The sequence below is a fragment of the Dama dama genome, chromosome 14, assembly GCF_033118175.1.
Source record: "Dama dama isolate Ldn47 chromosome 14, ASM3311817v1, whole genome shotgun sequence".
NCBI classification, from domain to species: domain Eukaryota; kingdom Metazoa; phylum Chordata; class Mammalia; order Artiodactyla; family Cervidae; genus Dama; species Dama dama.
In genome coordinates, this window is record NC_083694.1 from 16,947,651 (window position 1) to 16,968,931 (window position 21,281).

Here is a 21,281-nt window from a genome sequence, read left to right on the forward strand (position 1 = left end):
GATAGTTTCTTTCTGGTGTGAGTTTTAGCAGATCGTGTATTTCAAGGAATTGTCCATTTCATTTGGGTTCTCAAATTTGCAGGCACAGAGTTGTTCACAGTATTTATTATCATTTTAATTTTCACGGAATCCTAGGTGATGCCCCCTCTACTTTCTGCCCAGGCAGTATTTTTAAAATAAGGACAGTTGTAACTGAAACCTAAAATGAATGCTTTTTAAACTCTCAAGTTTCTTTCTTTCTTTTTTTTTTTTTTTACTTATTTTCTTATTTATTGTAACATCTCTATCTGGATAACATAGCCCTTCTTAAGGCTGATCTTTTTTTCCTCCCTGTCTTCTGTTTTGCTTTTATTTTTGGTTTTTGATGAGAGGAGTCATGCTGATTGTTACATACAAGCACTGTGGTAGGCACTGCGTGACGTATACAGACGTGGATCAGAGGTAGATCGTGCTTCCAGGGAGCTTGTAGATTAATTTGGCATGTTAGAATATGTATAGAAATTACAGTCAGAAGTAATTAATACCGTATAAATGATTTCTACTCTTGTTTGCCTCTTAGATACTTATTGATAATTACTTGTATTAACCCTATAAAGCCCTCATCTCTAATTTAGTCATCCAGTTCATCTATATATGAGTGGTTTTTTAGTAAGAAAAAGTTCATGGTAGTGTGCAGTTTTATTGTTAATACTTCAAATGATTAAGGATCTTAGGAAAGAAGTAAGTTTTAAAGCCCATGATTTTGTTCATGTTAAGAGCCTAGTACTTTTTCTGCTTCAGATGATAATCCAGGCTGCCACTGTTAGAAGATTTACATCATTAATTTGTTTCTTTGTAGGGGAGTGAGTATTAATGTTCTCCGACATGAAGCTGAATTTTATGGAATCACTCCACTAGGTATGTATCTTACTACTATTTTTTATTTGTGATTTGACCCTCTGAGCACTCAACTTGCCCAAATGAAGTGTGTTTTATATCAGGTCCTAATTTTTGATGGACAAGTCAGTGCTTGCTTTTTGCGGATTTTCATAGAAAAAAGATATTGTCAGCTGATTTAACTTAAGCATTTTCCCTTTTCTTTCCTTATCCTCTTTAACTAGAGAAAATAAGTGGAGTACTGTTTTTCTGTTTGCATGCACTCTTGACACGTTTGCTTTGAAATGTTTTTAGTGAGAAGGCTTCTCTTATGTGAAGAGCTGGAGCGTTCGTCTTGCGGCAGTGTCCTTTTCCATGGTTACTTGCCTCCACCAGGTACTTCTGCTCTGTTCATTGAGTTGTTCAAGTCTTTTTATCATTACATTAAGCACAAATGTGTGAATAGGAAAATCTGTTTCTTGATTATCTTATTTGTAAATCTACTAGAAAAGATGAAAACTTTAATCTTAAGTTAGGTCAGACTATAAGGTAGGGTAGGAGTTTGCCAGACTTTTTCTGTAGAGCGCCAGTTAGGCTTGTGAGCTAGAAGATCTCTGTGGCAGTTAACTGAACTCACTGTAAACACTGCAGAAATGGATGGGTGTGATGGTGTCTAATGCAACTTCACTTACATAAACAGCCAACAGGCTGGACTTGGCTTTGGTCAAATTTGCTAATTCCTGTGTTTGAGAACTGGTTGTCCATCTCCTTTGTGGAACAGCTTTGCAGAGATTTGTTAGTGTATAGGGGAGAGGAGGGTGAGGTGCATGTCATTTCTGCCCCTCTTCAGTTAGTTAATACAGTTCCATCTGTGCCTGTGTTGTAGCAGAGTTCTGAACAAGAGTTCATTTCAAAATAATTTCAAAAAGGCTCCTCTGCCAAATAAGGGATGCATGAAAATATAGGGCAATTCAGCTCTGAAGCTGAATAAAATTTAAATTAGTAAATAAAGTTTAGAAATTTAAACTTAATAAAGTTTAAAGTTAAAATTTAAGCTTAATAAAGTTTAAATTAGTGAACAGTACCTGTCTCATAGTAACTGTTATGTAAATGTAAAGAGTTAGTGACAGAATGAATGAATTAGTGGTGATTGATTTGGTATTATACATATGATAAATCTTAGTCTTACTTATTAAATATATAACATGAAAAATATCAGAAATCTGTTTTTAAAAATTTCATCTTGTTATGGTACTTATTTGTAGTAAATCGCTATATAGGAAGATAAATTTCAGCTATAATGTTTAGTTTTTTTGTTTTTTAGCCATAAGAACATATGAAATTTTCAAATTTTGGTAGGTGAACTTAAAAAAATGTATCTTCTTTCCTTTCATAGGTATTCCTAGTCGTAAAATAAACAACACTACTAGATCCTCAGCTGATTCTAGAAATGGACTAAATTTTACAGAAGGTGAAGCTCGAGGAAATGGTACTCAGCCTATTCTTTCCGGAACTGGAGAAGAAACTGTTAGGCTAGGTAAGCAAAGCTTACATAAATAAAAAAAGCAAAGTATGTACCTTTTTAGCTCTAGATATTGAGTAGTTCTTTTTAAAGATGTAGCTTTTGCTGTATCTCTTTTTAATCTAGGTCTCCCGTTTATATCTTGAAGAGTCTCACCTAGTATTTTTATTTAACAAGTTTGTGATTTTCTGTTTGCTGTGAACCTGTAGAACAGAGGCCAACAAGCTTTTTCTGGCAGGGGCCAGATGGTGGACATGGTGGGCTTCGTGAGCCCGAGGGCCTCTGTTGGAGCTGCTCATTTCTCTCTGTAGAGCGCAAGCAGCTTTGTGTGTGGACGGATGTGCTTGGCTGTGTTCCACCAGAGCTCTCTTTCTCAAAACAGGCAGAGCACTGGAATTGGCCTCTTGGCCATAGTTTGCAAACCCCTTTTTTAGAACACAAAAAGCATTTCTTTTTCTAATATCAACAGGGTTTCCTGTGGATCCACGAAAGGTGCTAATAGTAGCTGGCCATCACAACTGGATCGTAGCTGCGTATGCCCATTTTGCTGTGTGTTACAGGTATTATATAATTAATAATGGTTTGCTTTTTACTTTGGGGAGTATTTTTGAATAGCTGTGATTTTATGCTTATAGATTTAAGAGCTACTTAATTTTAGTCATCAGATTTTTTTCCTTCCAATTTTGCCTACTGATTAAATTCAGTTTACTTTTATTTTTACAACTAACTTCATAAATACTGATAGCCTCAGTATATTTAAATATTGCCCATACAGTATAAACTGTGAAATAGGTGAGATATCTTGAAGTTACACCTTCTTGCTTAGTATATCCAGCTTCCAAGTCGTTTAACTGTTGTGTTACATGAGGCAGGCTTGTTAATGTGACCCCTGTGTTTTTTTGTCTGTAATGATTAAATATTATACTCTTAGAGGAGAATAAGATTCTACATTGGAAAAAAAAAAAAAAAGATTCTACATTGGTCGTGAGTACTGTACACTTGGGAGTGAGGTAGTTAAGTAGGACTATCGTGAACAGAAGTGATGTAGTTTAGTATCTAATGTGCAAGGTAGTTTTGTTTTATCTAATTCTTGCATTCTCAGAAACCAGCGGGAACAAGGAAAAGTATATACTAGGGATTTCTCTTTTTCATTTGGCTGAGAGATAGGATTCTTAGTTCAGAATTACTGTATGAAGTGAGAAATGTTGATGACGGGGGAACGGTGGTGTTCAGTTGCTAAGTCGTGTACAACTCTTTGCAACCCATGGACTGCAGCACGCCATGCTTCCCTGTCTATCACCAGCTCCCGGAGCTTGCTCAAACTCATGTCCGTTGAGTTTGTAATACCATCCAACCATCTCATATTTTGTCATCCCCTTCTTCCTTCCTTCAGTCTTTCCCACCATCAGGGTCTGTTCCAATGAGTCAGTTTTTCACATCAGGTGACCAAAGTATTGGAGCTTCAGCATCAGTCCTTCCAATGAGTATTCAGGACTGATTTCCTTTAGGACTGACTGGTTGGATCTCCTTGCAGTCCAAGGGACTGTCAGTATTCTTCTCCAACACCACAGTTCAAAACCATCAATTCTTTGGTGCTCAGCTTTCTTTATGGTCCAACTCTCACATCTGTACATGACTACTGAAAAAACCATACCTTGGATTAAATGGACCTTTGTCGGCAGAGTGATGTCTTCTGCTTTTTAATATGCTATGTAGATTTGTCATCGCTTTCCTTCTAAGGAGCAAGCATCTTTTAATTTCATGGCTGCAGTCACAGCTCTCAGTCATTTCGGAACCCGGAAAAAGAGAATCTGCCCGTATTTTCACTTTCCCCCCTTCTATTTGTCATGAAGTGATGAGACCAGGTGCCATGATGTTAGTTTTTTGAATGTTGAGTTTTAAGCCTGCCTTTTGAATCTCCTCTTTTCACCTTCATCAAAATGCTTTTTAGTTACTTTTCACTTTCTGCCACTGAAGTGGGATCATCTGCGTATCTGCAGAGGTTGTTGGTATTTCTCCTAGCAATCTTGATTCCAGTCTGGCATTTCACATGATGTGCTCTGCATAGAAGTTAAATATACAGTATGACATTATATGGCCTTGATGCACTCCTTTCCTAGTTTGGAACCAGTCCGTTGTTCCATGTCCAGTTCTAACTGTTGCTTCTTGACCCATATACAGGTTTCTCAGGGGATAGGTAAGGTTGTCTAATATTCCCAACTCTTTTTTTTTTTTTTTTTTTTTGAGTTTCACAGCATATTTTTATGGTGTATGTGCATATGTGGGTTATGATTTTTTTTTTTTTTTTTTATTAGTTGGAGGCTAATTACTTCACAACATTTCAGTGGGTTTTGTCATACATTGATATGAATCAGCCATGGAATTACACGTCTTCCCCATCCCAATCCCCGCTCCCACCTCCCTCTCCACCCGATTCCTCTCGAAACATCCCACCCTCGCCTTCTCCCACAGAGTTCAAAAGTCTTTTAAGAATTTTGCACAGTTTTTTGTGATCCACACAGTCAGAGGCTTCCAAGTAGTCAGTGAAGCAGTAGGTATTTTTCTGGAGTTCGCTTGTTTTCTCTCTGATCCAACAGATACTGGCAATTTGATTTCTGGTTCCTCTACCTTCTCGAAATCCATATTGTACATCTGGAATTTCTCAGTTCATGTACTGCTGAAGGCTTGCGTGAAGGATTTTGAGCATAATGAACTCAAAATGCTAGCATATGGAATGAGTGCAATTGTATGATAGTTTTCAACATTCTTTGACATTTCCCTTCTATGTGACTGGAATGAAAACTGACCTTTGCTAGTCCTGTGGTCATGTGGAGTTTTCCAGATATGCTGACATTGAGTGCAGCACTTTAACAGCATTATGTCTTAGGATTTTAAATAGCTCAGCTGGAATTCTGTCACTGCCCTAGGTGTTTTGTGGTAATTCTTCCTAAGAGCCACTTGACTTCATGTTCCAGGGTGTCTGCTGCTGGGTGAGTTACCACACCATTGTGATTGTCCAGGTCATTAAGACTGTTTTGTGTAGTTCTTCTATGTATTGCCACCTCTTCTTAATGTCTTCTGCTTCTCTTAGGTCCTTACTGTTTCTGTCCTTTATCATGCCCATCCTTGTATGAAATGTTCCCTTGATACCTCCAATTTTCTTGAAGAAATCTCTAGTCTTTCCCCTTCTATTGTTTTCATCTATTTCTTTTCATTGTTCAGTCAAGAAGGCCTTATCTCTTCTTGCTATTCTCTGTAATTCTGCATTCAGTTGGGTATATCTTTATGTTTCTCCCTTGCCTTTCCCTTCTTTTCTTTCCTTGAAAGTTAAAGTGAAGTCGCTGAGTCATGTCCGACTCTTTGCGACCCCATGGACTATAGCCTACCAGGGTTCTCCGTCCATAGGATTTTCCAGGCAAGAATACCAGAGTGGGTGGCCATTTTCTTTCCTTAGGTGTTTGTAAACCTCCTCAGACAACCGCTTTGCCGCCTTCCATTTCTTTCTCTTTGGGATGGCTTTGGTCCCTGCCTCCTATACAGTATTAGAAACTCTGTCCATAGTCCTTTGGGCATTTTGTCTACATTGTCATGCTTCACTTTTACGTTTGTTCTCTTGCTCAGTTTACCGCATGTTACTTGAATTATCGAAAGAGTATTTGTACAGATTATTACCCTTTTGGAATTGATATTCCTCTTTAGATTTTTAAAACTATATTTGTGTCTATTTATTTACTTTGGCCGTGCTGGGTCTCCATCCCTGGCTTGCTTTTCTCTGACTGGTGAGGGAGGGCTGCCCCCGGCTTGTGGAACACTGGCTTCCCTGTGCCCGTGGCCTGCCTTGTTTCAGAACCCGGCTCTGGGGTGAGCGGGCTTCCGGAGTTGCAGCCCATGGGCTCACTAGTTGTGGCTCCATGGGATGTGGGATCTTCCCAGATCAGGGATCAAACCTGTGTCTCCTGCTTTGGCCGGCGGATTCTTTACCACCGAGCCACCAGGGAAGCCCTCCACTTTAGATTTTTAATGCATGTAAAATTTACTTTTTGTATAAGATACTAGATTTAGGAATCTATTTTCTTCCATATGAGTGGCTAATTATGTTCTGATTATTACATAAACCATCCCTTCTCATTGAATTTGAAAACCTTCATCTTGCTTTATATTTATTTTTATATAATTGCATCTAATTTTATACATTTTCCCCCTATTGTCGGACACTTGGCTATTGTAAATAATGCTACTGTCAGCATGGGAGTGCAGAACTTTTCAGGCTAGTGTTTTTGTTTTCTTTGAATATATTCCCAGAATTTAAATTGCGTTATCATAGGGTAGATCTGTACTTAATTTTTTTGAGCAAACACCATATTGTTTTCCATAGTCCCACCAACAGTGACAAAGGTTCCCTTTTCTCCACATCTACACCAGCGTTTATTGTCTTTTTTTTTAACTTTTTATTTTGTAAAATAAATTCTTTTTTATTTTGTTTTGAAATATAGCTAATTGGCAATGTGATAGTTTCACATGGACAGCAAAGGGACTCAGCCATACATACATGCATCCATCTCTTGTCTTTTCATGATGGCCGTTGGAACAGGTATGAAGTGATACCTTACTGTGGTTTTAATTTGCATTTCCCTATTGACAATTGATGCTGAGGATCTTTCTTGTACATGTTGGCTATTTGTATATCTTCTTTGGGAAAATGTCTATTCAAGTCTTTGGCCCATTTTGTAGGTGGATTATTTGGTTTTTTGCTATTGAGTGGAGTTCTTTATTTGCATTTTGACACCTAATCAGATATATGGTTTGCAAATATTTTTTCCTATTCCACTGGTTGTTTTTTTCACTTTAATAGTTTCTTTTTCTGTGCAGATGGTTTTTAGTGCAAGGTAGTCCCATTTGTTTATTTCTGATTTTGTTGCTTGTGCTTTATGTGTGATTTTGAAAACAGTCATTACCACGACTCATGTCAAGGAGCTTTTTCCCTATGTTTTCTTCTAGGAGCCTCATGGTTTTAGGTATTCAGTCAATTTTGAGTTTATTTTTGTGAGTAGTATAAAGTGAAAGTGAAAGTGTTAGTCACTCAGTTCTGTCCGACTTTTTGCGACCCCATGGACTGTAGCCTTCCAGGCTTCTTTGTCCATGGGATTTCCCAGGCAAGAATACTGGAGTGATTTGCCATTCCCTTCTCCAGGGGAACTTCCTGACCCGGAAATTGAACCTGCATCACTTGCATTGCAGATTGTTTACTATCTGAGCCACTAGGGAAGCCAGTATGGGTCAAATTTAATTCTTTTCTGTTTAAATATCCACTTTTCCAGGCACCATTTATTGAAGAAGCTCCCTTTTCTTCATTTAGTGTTCTTGGCTACCTTATCAAACATTAGTTGACTATATATGCTTGGACTTATTTCTGGGCTCTTAATCCTATTCCATAGGCCTATTTGTGTGTTGATCTTCTTAATCATTCCTTTCATTAGCTGGTGAGAATTAGAAATAGGAGATTGGAGGGTTTTTGTGTGTTGTGTTAGATGGAAGAGAAATAAGATGAAATATTCTTATGTGTTAAAGAGAAAAACTTGCGTATGTGTTTGGCTTCATAATTTAACCTTTGAGAGGTAGAATCAGCTTCCTTTCTAATTAGCCTGGTAGTGAGGTGTTGGAAAGGAAACAGTGAACGTTATATTGAGAAAAGTCCAGTAGAAAACAAGCAGTGAGGGATTTTGTGCTAATATATAGTGTTTAAAAAAAAAAAAACTTAGGCAAGCAAAGTCGCCCTAACAAATGTAGCTCCTTCATCTGGACCTTTAGGAAAGAAGCATCGTGTGCTTGTATTTCTGCATTCTTGTGGTACCCTCCTCAAACCACATTTGTGTTTTTAGTTGCAGAGTCTCCCTATCAACCCCCAGAACCCTTTTTCTGTCTGGGGTCCATCTCTTGAAGGAAAATGGGCAAAGGGAAATCTGAGAGTCTGGTTTGCAAATCATTTCAGCACTGAGCAGAAATTATGTATTTGGGAGTTGGGAAAGGAATGGGGAGATGTGGGAAGAAGGGAGAGCTCTTCAAGATAAGATGACTCGGCTCTAGAGGCTCCTGATGAGAAAATATTGGGAGACCATCCAGTTCCATAAAAATGGCTTCTGAATATTGAGAAATGAATTGAACTTTCCAGTTAGGACTTATTCAGCTGTTAGTTTATGCCAGGCCTATAACCCTGAAGTCTCTTGTATACATGTTCTCATTTAATTATCACAACAACCTGTGGCATGGATCTCATCATCCCTATTTTACTAATGAGGAAACCAGGTTGGAGAAATTCCCTAGGTCATCCTGGGGAAAGAAATGACAGAATTCTCAACTCTCTCCATCCCAGTGCTTCTCATGTCCCAGGCACATAGTAGATTCTTAAGAATGCACCAGAATAAACACCATGTTCCTGGTCTCTGGTGTAAGTGAGTAGTGTTAGTTCCGACAACATTATTAGTAATTCTTTGATTCAGTGGGACAGGCAGTGGGCTGGGCTCAGTCTGAGAGCTACCCCTCCTCATGTTGTGGTTTCTGTTCCTAAGGGAGTGGAGTGGTGTGGAAGCAACTAACATTAACTGAACAAGAAAGTTTTGGCTGAGAAGTATAAAATGAAAATAATGTAGGTGACTTGGTGTATTAGTTTCTTCCTGTTGCTATAACAAATTACCATACATTTAGTATGATAAAACAACACAGTTTTTTAGCACTCAGTTCTGGAGTTCAGAAAATTCCAAATTGGATCTTGCTGGGCTAAAGTCAAGATATTGGCAGGTCTGTGTTCCTTCTGGAGGCTCCAGCAAGTTTCTTTGTCTTTCCCAACTTCGAAAGGGCATCTGTGTTCCTTTAATCATGTTGCCTTTTTTACATTTCAAAACGGGCAGTGTAGCAGCTTCAGATCTCTTTCCTGTCTCCCACTCGTCTGCCTGCTTATGAGGACCTTAGTATTACATTCCAGGCACCTGGATAGTCCCTCCATCTCTTGAACTTAATCACATCTGTAAAGCCCCTTTGCCATGTAAGATAACACTTTTACCATTTTCAAGAATTTAGACAAGGACATGTTTGGGGATCCATTATTCTGCGTACCACACTTGGCGAGGAGTTCCATAGTTCAGATGGAAATGACAGACGTCAACCTGGAGGCAAATATTACTCTTCTACTGTGGATTTTAGTTGCTACAAGATTCTTATTGAGAAAGAAAAGAAAGTGAAAGTGAAGTTGCTCAGTCATGTCCGACTGTTTGCGACCCTATGGACTGTAGCCTACCAGGCTTCTCCGTCCATGGGATTTTCCAAGCAAGAATCCTGGAGAGGGTAGCCATTTCCTTTTCCAGGGGATCTTCCCAACCCAGGGATCGAACCCAGGTCTCCTGCATTGCAAGCAGACACTTTACCATCTGAGCCACCTGGGAAGCCATTGAGACAGGACTTTTTTTAAAGTTTTAAACTGGAGTGTACAGTTGATTTACAATGTTGTGTTAGATTTAGGTGTACAGCAAAGTGATTCAGTCATCAGTTCAGTTCAGTTCATTCGCTCAGTCGTGTCCAACTCTTTGAGACCCCATGAATCGCAGCATGCCAGGCCTCCCTGTCCATCACCAACTCCCGGAGTTTACTCAAACTCATGTACATCGAGTCGGTGATGCCATCCAGCCATCTCATCCTCTGTCGTCCCCTTCTCCTCCTGCCCCCAATCCCTCCCAGCATCAGGGTCTTTTCCAATGAGTCAACTCTTCGCATAAGGTGGCCAAAGTATTGGAGTTTCAGCCTCAGCATCAGTCCTTCCAATGAACACCCAGGACTGATCTCCTTTAGGATGGACTGGTTGGATCTCCTTGCAGTCCAAGGGACTCTCAAGAGTCTTCTCGAAGACCACAGTTCAAAAGCATCAATTTTTCAGTGATTCAGTCATACGTATACATATATACATTCTTTTTTAGATTCTTTTCACTTACAGGTCTTTGCAGAATATTGAGTAGATTTCCCTGTGCTTTATGGTAGATCCTTGTTAATTATCTATTTTGTATGTAGTAGTGTGTATGTGTTAAACTCCTAGTTTATCTCTCCACCCTGCATTTCCCCTTTGGTAACCATAAGTTTGTTTTCAAAGTCTGTTTTTGTTTTGTAATGAGTTCGTTTGTATCTTTTTAAAAAAATTATACATATGTGATATATTTGTCTTTGTTTTACTTCAGTTAGTATGATTATCTCTAGGTACCTCTGTGTTGCTGCTACTGGCATTATTTCATTTTTTTATGCCCGAGTAATATTTCATTCTATATATGTGCCACATCTGCTGCAGATGAACACTGAGCTGCATACATCGTTTCAAAGTATGGTTTTCTTCAGATACATGCCTAGATGTGGAATTGCTGAATCCTATGGTAGTACTATATTTAAGTTTTTAAGGAATCTCCATACTGTTCTCTGTATGATATACCAGTTTATATTCCCACCAACAAGTGTAGGAGAGTTCCCTTTTTTCCACATCTTCTCCAGCATTTATTGTTTGTAGACTTTTTGATGATGGCCATTCTGACTAGTGTGAGGTGATAGCTCATTGTAGTTTTTGCATTTCTCTAATAATTAATGATGTTGAGCCTCTTTTCACAGGCCTCTTGGTCATCTGTATGTCTCTTTGGAGAAATGTTTGTTTAGACCACCCACCCATTTTTTGATTGCGTTTTTTTTTTTTTCTAATATTGAGCTACATGAGTTGTTTGTATATTTGGAGATTAATCCCTTATCAGTGTCTTTGTTTGCAAATATATTCTCCCATTCTGTGGGTTTTTTTTTGTTGTTGTGGATGGTTTCCATTGCTGTGCAAAAGCGCCCCCCCCCCCAATTATTTTTATTAGTTGGAGTCTAATTACTTTACAGTATTGTAGTGGTTTTTGCCATACATTGACATGAATCAGCCATGGATTTACATGTCTCTGCTTTTTAATATGCTGTTTAGGTTGGTCATAACTTTTCTTCCAAGGAGCAAGTGTCTTTTAATTTCATGGCTACAGTCATCATCTGCACTGATTCTGGAACACACACACCCCCCCCCCCCCCACCAAAAAAAATAGTCTGTCACTATTTCCATCCCCATCTAGTTGCCATGAAGTGATGGGACTGGATGACATGATGTTAGTTTTTTCAATGTTGAGTTTTACGCGACATTTTTCACTCTCCTCTTTCACTTTCATCAAGGAGTTCTTTAGTTCTTCACTTTCTGCCATAATGTTGGTATCATCTGTGTATCTGACGTATTGTTATTTCCCCTGGCAATCTTGATTCCGGCTTGTGCTTCATCCAGCCTGGCATTTCTCATGATGTACTTTGCATATAAGTTAAATAAGCAGGGTGACAACATACAGCCTTGACATGCTCCTTCCCTAATTTGGAAGTTGTTGTTGATCAACAACTAAGTCTGTTGTTCCATGTCTGGTTCTAATTGTTGCATCTTGACTTGCGTACGGATTTCTCAGGAGATGGTTAAGGTGGTCTGGTATTCCCATCTCTTGAAGAATTTTCCACCATTTGTTGTGATCCACACACAGTCAAAGGCTTTGGCATAGTCAATAAAGCAGAAGTGGGTGTTTTGCTGGAACTCTCTTGCTTTTTTTATGATCCAGTGGATGTTGGCAATTTGATCTCTGGTTAGTCTGCCTTTCCTAAATCCAGCTTGAACATCTGGAAGTTCACAGTTCACGGACTGTTAAAGCCTGGCTTCATCATTTGTTATACTGCTCTGTAGTTTTCTTTTTGAGTGTTACTTTTGTCTGGTTTTAGTATTAGGGTAATGGTGGCCCTATAGAATGTGTTTGTGAGTGTTCCTTTCTCTGCAGTTTTTGGGAATGGTTTTAGACAGATCGGTAATAACTTTTCTCTAAATGTTTGATAGAATTTACCTGTGAAGCCATCTGGTCCTGGACTTTTGTTTGTTGGAAGTTTTTAAATTTCAGTTTCAGTGTTTGTGATTGGTCTGTTCATATTTTTCATTTCTTTCTGGTTTAGCCTTAGAAGGTGGTGCCTTTCTAAGAATTTAAACGTTTCTTCTAGGTGTTTTATTGGCATATAGTTGCTTCTAGTAGTCCATTATCCTTTGTATTTCTGTGCTGTTCCTTGTAACATTTTCACTTCTCATTTTATCCATTTGAGCCCTCTTTTTTGCTTGAGGAGTCTGGCTAAAGGTTTATCAATTTTATCTTCTCAAAGAATCAGCTTTTAGTTTCATTGATCTTTTCTATTGTTTTGTCTCTGTTTCATTCATTTCTGCTGATATTTATGATTTCTTTTCTTCCAGTAAGTTTGGGTTTTGTTTTCTTCTTTCTTTAATTCTTTAGGTGTAAGGTTATGGTGTTTATTTGAGATTTTTCTTGTTTTCTGAGGTAAGATTGTATTGCTGTAAGCTTCTCTCTTAAAAGTGCTTTCAAAACAAACAAACAAAAAAACAACAAAAAAAGTGCTTTCGCTGTGTCCTGTAGGTTTCAGATTGTGTTTTTGTTATCATTTGTTTCTAGGTACGTTTTGATTTCCTCTTTGATTTCTTCAGTGATCCATTTAACCTCTATTGTTTTTTTAACAGCTTTTTGTTTGTAATTAATTTCTAACCTCATAGCATTGGTCAAAATGATACTTGATAGTATTTAAATTTTCTTAAATTTAACAAAGCTTTCTTTATGGCCTGCATGTGATCTGTCCTGGAGAATCTTCTATGTGCACTTGAGAAAAATGTGTATTCTGCTGCTTTTGGATGGAATGTTCTATAAATATCTTTTTAAGAACATCTAATGATCTAATGTGTCATGTAAGACCTGTGTTTCCTTATTAATTTTCTGTCTGATGACCTGTCCATTGATACAGTTGTGGTGGTAAAGTTTTCCTATTACTGTGTTACTGTTAATTTCTCCTTTCATGGCTGTTAACATTTGCTTTATTTACTGAGTTGCTCCTATGTTGGGTGCATATCTATTTACACTTGTTGTATCTTCTTGGTTTGATCCTTTGTTCATTATGTAGTGTCCTTCTTTGTCTCTTCTAACAGTCTTTATTTTAGTCTATTTTGTCTGATATGAGTATTATTACTGCAGCTTTCTTTTGATTGCCATTTTCATTGAAAACCCTTTTACATTTCACTTTCAGTCTGTTTGTATCCCTGGATATGAAGTGGAACTCTTATAAACAGCACACATATATATAGGTCTTTTTTTTTTAATCCATTCTGCCAGTCTGTGCCATTTGGTTGAAGCATTTAATCCATTTACATTTAAGGTAATTATCTGTACATATGTTTTTATTGGGCTTTCCTGGTGGCTCAGCGATAAAGAATCTGCCTGCCAATGCAGGAGACATGGGTACCATTCCTGGATCAGGAAGATACCCTGGAGAAGGAAACGGCAACCCACTCCAGAATTCCTATCTGGGAAATCTCGTGGACAGAGGAGCCTGGCAGGCTATAGGCCATGGGGTTGTTAAAGATTCAGACACAACTTAGTGTCTGATAACATGTTAGACAAGAACAACATGCTCTTATTGTCATTTTAGATTCTGTGTTCTTTTGACATATTTATCAATTCTCATACAATTTGGTTACAGTATATTTACAGTAAGTTTCAAAAATTTGAGAGCATATACCCTCCTCTATATCTTTCATGATCTTAATTTGAAAGTTGTCGCGATTTCAGAGTGTTGTTTCATTATGCAGGAATAAAGAGATTGGTTGTTGGAATACCAGAGCTTGTTCTGTGTTTTTACACATTTAAAATTGTGAATTTACATGTATGGAAAAATGTAAAGCAAATATTGCTTCTTCTTTGTACTTAATTTTAACTTAAAAAGTAGTAAATTCACACATCTCATTGAGTTAAATTATGTAATTGTTATAATCACTCTCAAATATGCTGTCCTGATTGTTTTATGGTTGTCATCTTTTTGTTTTACAATATCCTAATTTCTCTAGAGAAAAATGACTTAGAAGTACAGTTTTTGTGAAAGCTCAGATCATATTTAGTTTTATTATTTTATTACTCAGTGGTCATAAGATTACATCATTCACCTCATTAAATCAATACAGCATCCCTTTTTTGAAGACTGTGAGCCTAGTGCCTAGTATATGTCTGCATGCACGTATTGGCAGATTATCTTCATTCTTGAAGTGCTGGCAATCCTGCTCTGTGTCCAGTCTGCCAGTCCTCAAGAGCATCTAGGTTTAATTTCTCAGTGTCTTGTCAGTATTTAGGGTTTATTGGACAATTATTTTCATTTTTGTATTTTGACACATGTATCCCATCTGGTGGCTGAAGTGGGTAATTACAGACCATATATTGCCTAGGAAAACCATGTTAGATTTTTCTATATATTGCCTTTAAGTTTAAGGAAATCATTAATTCTTGGAATTAATAAGAGGGTTGAATTGTGTATTTCTGTGGATTATAGTTGTATTTAGCTTACATTTTAAACAAAAATAAAGCTAAAGTGTTTTTATATAGGTTGTTAGGTGGTCATCATTTATGAACACTTAAGTTTGATTTTTGTGGTTATTATGTCAGGTAGTAGTATTTAAAGGAGCACTTACTCATATTTATTGTCTTTGGGTAAGGCAAAGAGATTCTTTACAATTTTGTTTCTGTCACATGTTTTGTGTAACTTTAAAAATAAATATTTCATCATTAAAGTTCAGGTTGTTTATTGTCATGATTGCTTAACTGTGTAGGTTTTAAATATTCGAAGGCTTAATGTGTAACCCCACAAAATAATGCATGTCTGAAAGACTTCAATTCAGTTAGGACAGCAAAAGTTATTAAAAATTTACAAATATGTTTATCAACAGTTATATATTAAAGCATTTTTATTCAGTCAACTAAATCTGAATCATGATAAGAAACCTTTACTTATGGAGAAGGAATAGGCTCATGACATTTTTTTTTCATTTTGTGTGAAACCTTTAAAAAATCCAGTCCTCAGTAAGTGGTTTCCAAAGGTCACATTTCATTCACTTGATAACGCCAAGGTATCATATACCAGGTATCATATACCCTTATCTTAGTTTGTCTTAATAGACTGTCATCTGAAGTATCAAAAAATGATTGATCCTCAGCTAATCATAGTAATTTAATAACTGATTAGTAACTGATAGGAATATTAATTCTCCTGAAATTGATTTTTGTTGACTATTTCCATTCACAAATAATGGCAAAGTACCACTTTTTTGTGTAAAATGTAAAAAGATACTGCTTTTTTTTTTTTTTTTTTTAAGTTTCTAAGTCTATAGTTTGGAGAACTTTGCTAAATTATTCTTTGGAGGAGTATAGACCTCTAGTCTCTTTTTAAGTAGTTTATATGTATTTTACTTTTTAGTAAATACATAGATAAATAGCTGTGATTAAACTTATTTTGGTATATTCATTCATGTTCTCTTTGCTAAGTACTGCTGAGTCTTATTTATGTGTCTGTTTATATTCAACAGAATCAAAGAATCATCAGGATGGCAACAAGTGTTTACAAGCCCATATTTGGACTGGACTATAGAACGAGTAGCTTTAAATGCAAAAGTGGTCGGGGGTCCACACGGAGACAAGGACAAAATGGTGGCTGTTGCCTCAGAGAGTAGCATCATCTTATGGAGTGTCCAAGACGGAGGAAGTGGAAGCGAAATCGGTAGGAAAATGTTTATGCTGTTGCATGTAATATTCTGAAGTTTTTTAAGAGGGATTGCCCATAAATATCAAAATTACCTTGGACTAGTTATCAGTGAGCTAGAGCTGGTGCATCTTCTGTTCAGTGTCCAGTAACAGTAAGACTGCTCAGTGTGAGAGGAATGACCTGGTAAAGAGGCACACAAACTGACTGGACTGCTCTGTAAGAAGGTGCCCTTCCCGAATCCTGTTTAGTGGCTGCATCCTCTCCACCTCTTTCGTACCACGGGGCTGAAGACGGGGTAAATAACTTTCTTTGTCCCCCCCACTTGTTGCTTCTAGACCTGAAGTTCTCAAGCTTTTCAATCTCTTCTAAATCTACTTTACTTTCTTAAGTCATTCAGGACCATTAATTGTTTTTGTATGTATAGGTTATATCTATTGATATTTACCATAATAGGAGTTAATACTGACATTCTGATAACTTAATTTAAAAAATAACAATAAAAACCCATTACATGGTAACATGAATAATTTTAGTAAAAAATAACTGTCTCCAAAATGGGAAGAGTGGCAGTGGTTTACCGTTTTGTAAACCTCTTTTATGTTTAATTGAACCTGTTTGTGCATTCAGTCTCCTGTGACTGAATTTGTTCTTCTGGTTGAACTTAGTGAAGAGTTTGGCTTCACACAGATATATAGTTGGAAAAAACATTTTTATATAGTCTTTTTAGATAATTGTGGATATTGTTTGCTCCTGTCCCCAAATTTTGAAATCATATTGATAAACTCTGTTCGTATAGATCATACTCTGTTAAATTAAAGTCAGTCAGTTTTGTACTTTGAATGGGTCTTTTTGTTCTTATATAATTTTGTATAACATCATGTATTGGTCATTTTTTAAGTGTTGGTTTACTGAGTCATGTAAAATCTTCAAAATGTTGGTACCTTTCATTGTCAGTACATTTTAAAAAATCACATTTATTATTATAACCACTGATCACATCTGTGAACTCCAGTGTGTTAGGAAGTTTTCATACTTACTGTGGCAGAAAACATTTTCCAGATTCCTGATTTTCACTTGAAGCATTGAGCTTGTATCACTGAAATAACAAATTTGCTCTGTTCCACTTTTTGGGGGAAGTCTACCAGATACCCAAAACTGAATTACCATAGTTGTAAGTCCTCCTGTGCAGTGAAAATGGTCCCGTGTGAAAGGAACAGCTGATTTCCTCTCAGATCCAGCAGTTGGGAAGGTGCTTCTCGACACAGAGGACTTAGTCACATAGAATATTAAGAAGACATACCTTCGAAATTGAGACTTAGTAAAAATTCTTACACAGATTGCTTCATCTAGGAAATTCTTAAACTGTTTTCTTTCCTTGAAAATGTGGCAGAGAAGAATTTAATCATTACCAGTATAGTTTACTGCCACTCCTTTGATTCATGCTAAGGTGTGTGCTGTTTTTACCCAACATTGCTTTGCATCATTATTGCAAAGATCAACACAGATGTTCTAGGATAAAGCATGAGATTTGTAAGTTTTCAACACTTTGAATATTTCAGTGCCATGTGTATTTGTAATCAACAGACTGGTTCCAAATAGGAAAAGGAGTACGTCAAGGCTGTATATTGTCACCCTGCTTATTTAACTTACATGCAGAGTACATCATGAGAAATGCTGGGCTGGAAGAAGCACAAGCTGGAATCAAGATTGCCGGGAGAAATATCAATAACCTCAGATATGCAGATGACACCACCCTTATGGCAGAAAGTGAAGAGGAACTAAAGAGCCTCTTGATGAAAGTGAAAGAGAAGAGTAAAAGAGTTGGCTTAAAGCTCAGCATTCAGAAAACTAAGATCATGGCATCTGGTCCCATCACTTCATGGGAAATAGATGGGGAGACAGTGGAAACAGTGTCAGACTTTATTTTTCTGGGCTCCAAAATCACTGCAGATGGTGATTGCAGCCATGAAATTAAAAGACGCTTACTCCTTGGAAGGAAAGTAATGATCAACCTAGACAGCATATTAAAAAGCAGAGACATTACTTTGCCAACAGAGGTCCATCTAGTCAAGGCTATGGTTTTTCCAATGGTCATGTATGGATGTGAGAGTTGGACTGTGAAGAAAGCTGAGTGCCGAAAAATTGATGCTTTTGAACTGTGGTGTTGGAGAAGACTCTTGAGAGTCCCTTGGACTGCAAGGAGATCCAACCAGTCCATCCTAAAGGAGATCAGTCGTGGATGTTCATTGGAAGGACTGATGCTGAAGCTGAAACTCCAGTACTTTGGCTACCTCATGCGAAGAGTTGACTCGTTTGAAAAGACCCTGATGCCGGGAAGGATTGAGGGCAGGAGGAGAAGGGGATGACAGAGGATGAGATGGCTGGATGGCATCACTGACTCGATGGGCGTGAGTTTGAGTAAACTCCGGGAGTTGGTGATGGACAGGGAGGCTGGGCGTGCTGTGATTCATGGGGTTGCAAAGAGTCAGACACGACTGAGCGACTGAACTGAACTGAATTCATATAAAAGATCTTTAATGATTGGTTGAGGCTGGTACTAGATGAAGAAAAACAAAACACGAGGTGCAGCTACATCTGTGTATTTGTAAGACAGAAATGCAGTTCTGCAGACCAGGTACTGTCTGCGCCAGTCTTTAATTTGAGGATTTACTGCGTCACTGAAAAGGGCCGGCATTGTGGTTTCCTTTGCTGACGTTCATCTTGCAGGCATTCAGCATTGCCATCTGTCTAGGCTTTCCTAGTCTCCCAGCGATGGTGTGCCCTCCTCTCGCTTAGAGCAGTGCCATACCCTACCCAGGAGGAAGGTTCAGTGACTTTTTCGTTTCTAGTTTGAAGTTCTGTAATAGTTCATGGCTTTTCAAAAGTTTTTCCTATCTTTATTTAAAATACTTCTTTAAACTCTCGAGTATTTGGTCTGAAAGAACCCACAACTGGCTTTATAATACTGTTCAAAAAGGTTTTGTTGCTTAGGCACAATAAGGCAAGTTATTAACATGTATAAACTGGGGGGAAAGTTGTTATTTAAAATTTTTATATGCAGTTTTGCCCAGTTTCTTTAGAGTCCTTCTTTCCATGAATCAAAGAACTCCTCTAGGTCATATTTATATTTGTCAGCTCTGTTGGATTTATATGGATTGAGCAGGCAAGTTAAGTACAATAAAAATGTATTAAAAATAAATTTATCTCAGAACAAAATATTTAACAGTTGTAGGTAAAATTTAAAAATGTAGAAAGATTTTTTATAACATTTTAAAAACTAACATTGCAGAATAGCAAAGTGTACGTTTTTCTTGTATTTCTTTGTAGGCTCAAGGAAAACTTGTATTCTAAAATAATTACAGCAGTTATAACTGAAGACAGCTATTAAAGATAGTGGAAGTATTTAGGCCAAAATTAAGTTAGTCTTGGGAAACTCAGTTGTACCCCCAGCCTGCCACCATAAAGCACTCTAGAAAACAGAAGAATACATGTGCAGGTGCCGTTGTCTCAGTGGTGACCTCACGTCATGGAGCCTCTGGAGAACTTGTCTGCACATTCTTGAGATAATGAGATGTTTTTATTTTTAAAGGCAATGAAAATCGTCTTGACTTCAGGCTTCCGGAGGGTTTCCACAGACCGGTGAGGATTCCCAGACCATGCTTGGGGAATCATTGTTCTAGACCATTTCTCTTTCCTTCTGTCTCCATGCCCCATCCTCCTCATCCCCCCACTGCTGCACCTGCCCGGATTTCGGATTTCATTCCTTCTGGACTTACACTTGATGTAGTGCTCAGCTGCCCTTTGGATTACTACCCTTCGTTCCTTTGAAATTACTAACTCTAATTTTCTAACTCAGAAATTCTTTAACTCCACTGGGATCTTGACTCATTGCTTCCCATTCCATCAGGCTTGGATTCTCTGTTTACAGTCACTCTAGCATAGAGCCTCTATTTTCTTCTCTTTCTCCCTTTGCTTTACCTACCTGAAGAAACTACAGCCCAGGCCAAATTGGCATTACTGTCCTGAATAGCTAGGTGTAGTGTGGAGAAAGAAATGTGTGCACACCCAGAACAGTAGTCTTAACCTCTGACCTCTCTCTGGTGGACCTTTAAAGGTTACCCAGAAATCCTAGCACATTATCCGTATCTGATCTTGTTTCTATGTCTTCCTCCTCTCTTCATGATTTGAAGTTGCTCTAATCATGTCCCTAAGCACTGTCTACAACCACTTCTGTTAGTGCCACCCATGGATCTGTACTCTGCTAAATCCTAGGTTCCAGTTCATAGTCTTCATCTGATTAGAACTGTCATTTGATATAGTTGATTTGATTACTCTTTTCCTTTTGAAGACTTTCTTCCTTTGGCATCTGGAACACTTCATTATCATGATTTTTATCCTCACTTTTTGTTTTTTCTCAGTTCCTTTTGATAGTTCTTCCTTATTTGCCGAATTTTAAAATGTTGGCATGCCCCAGGGCTTAGTCTTTGGGCTTCATTCCTCTATTTCTGTGTCTGTTCCTCAAGATATTCCCAGGTTCAGTGATTTGCCAGAAGGACCTGGGGGACTCAGCACATAGATACTTGGAGCTATGGTGTCTTATAGTGAAAGCATGCAAAGCAAAACTGACGAGAGAAAAGACCTATGGTGGTGTCTACTCCCATCACTTCATGGCAAATGGGGGAGAAGTTCAGTGGAAACCAGGTGCAGGCTTTCAGGAGGTACCTTCCAGTGGTATTTGCTTAAAAATTCCCTTAGCAGTGGATTCTGACTGCCTTGTGAGATGTCTCAGGGAAGATCACTAGAGACTTGGTACCCAAGTTTATTACTAGAGGCTAGTCACTGAAGTACCCTCCGCCTAGCCTGTACCAAAACTCCAGATTCTTGAAAAGAAAGCAGATGTTCAGCAGAAACCCCATTGTTTACACAGCCATTTAGACTTTTTGTTTTTTTTTTAGATTTCTTTTGTCTGTAATTTCATATGAGTGAAATTATGTAGTATGTCTTCTTTTGAGTCTGGCTTCTTTCGTTCAACATAATGCTTTTGAGATGCATCCATGTTGTTGAGTGTTTTAGTGGTGTATCCCTTTTTATTGCTGAGTAGTATTCCATTGAGTTAATGTGCCAGAATTGGTTTATCTGTTCATCTGTTGATAGACATTTGGTTTACTTTCAATTTGGGGATGCTAGGAATAAAGCTACTGTAAACATTTAAGTAGAACTCTTTATATGGACATTTTAAAAATTAAAT

At 37.8% G+C, this 21,281-nt stretch overlaps 1 protein-coding gene across 1 annotated transcript in view; it reads left to right on the forward strand.

Moving 5' to 3' along the window:
- The first annotated feature begins 1,160 nt into the window (after window positions 1-1,160).
- KCTD3 (potassium channel tetramerization domain containing 3) overlaps window positions 1,161-21,281 on the forward strand; it is a 48,601-nt gene continuing 28,480 nt past the window's right edge. Inside the window, exons 1-4 of the mRNA XM_061160034.1 lie at window positions 1,161-1,251; window positions 2,252-2,392; window positions 2,847-2,937; window positions 15,858-16,048. Of these exons, the coding sequence (XP_061016017.1) occupies window positions 1,161-1,251; window positions 2,252-2,392; window positions 2,847-2,937; window positions 15,858-16,048 (514 nt within the window). The remainder of the gene's footprint in view (window positions 1,252-2,251; window positions 2,393-2,846; window positions 2,938-15,857; window positions 16,049-21,281) is intronic.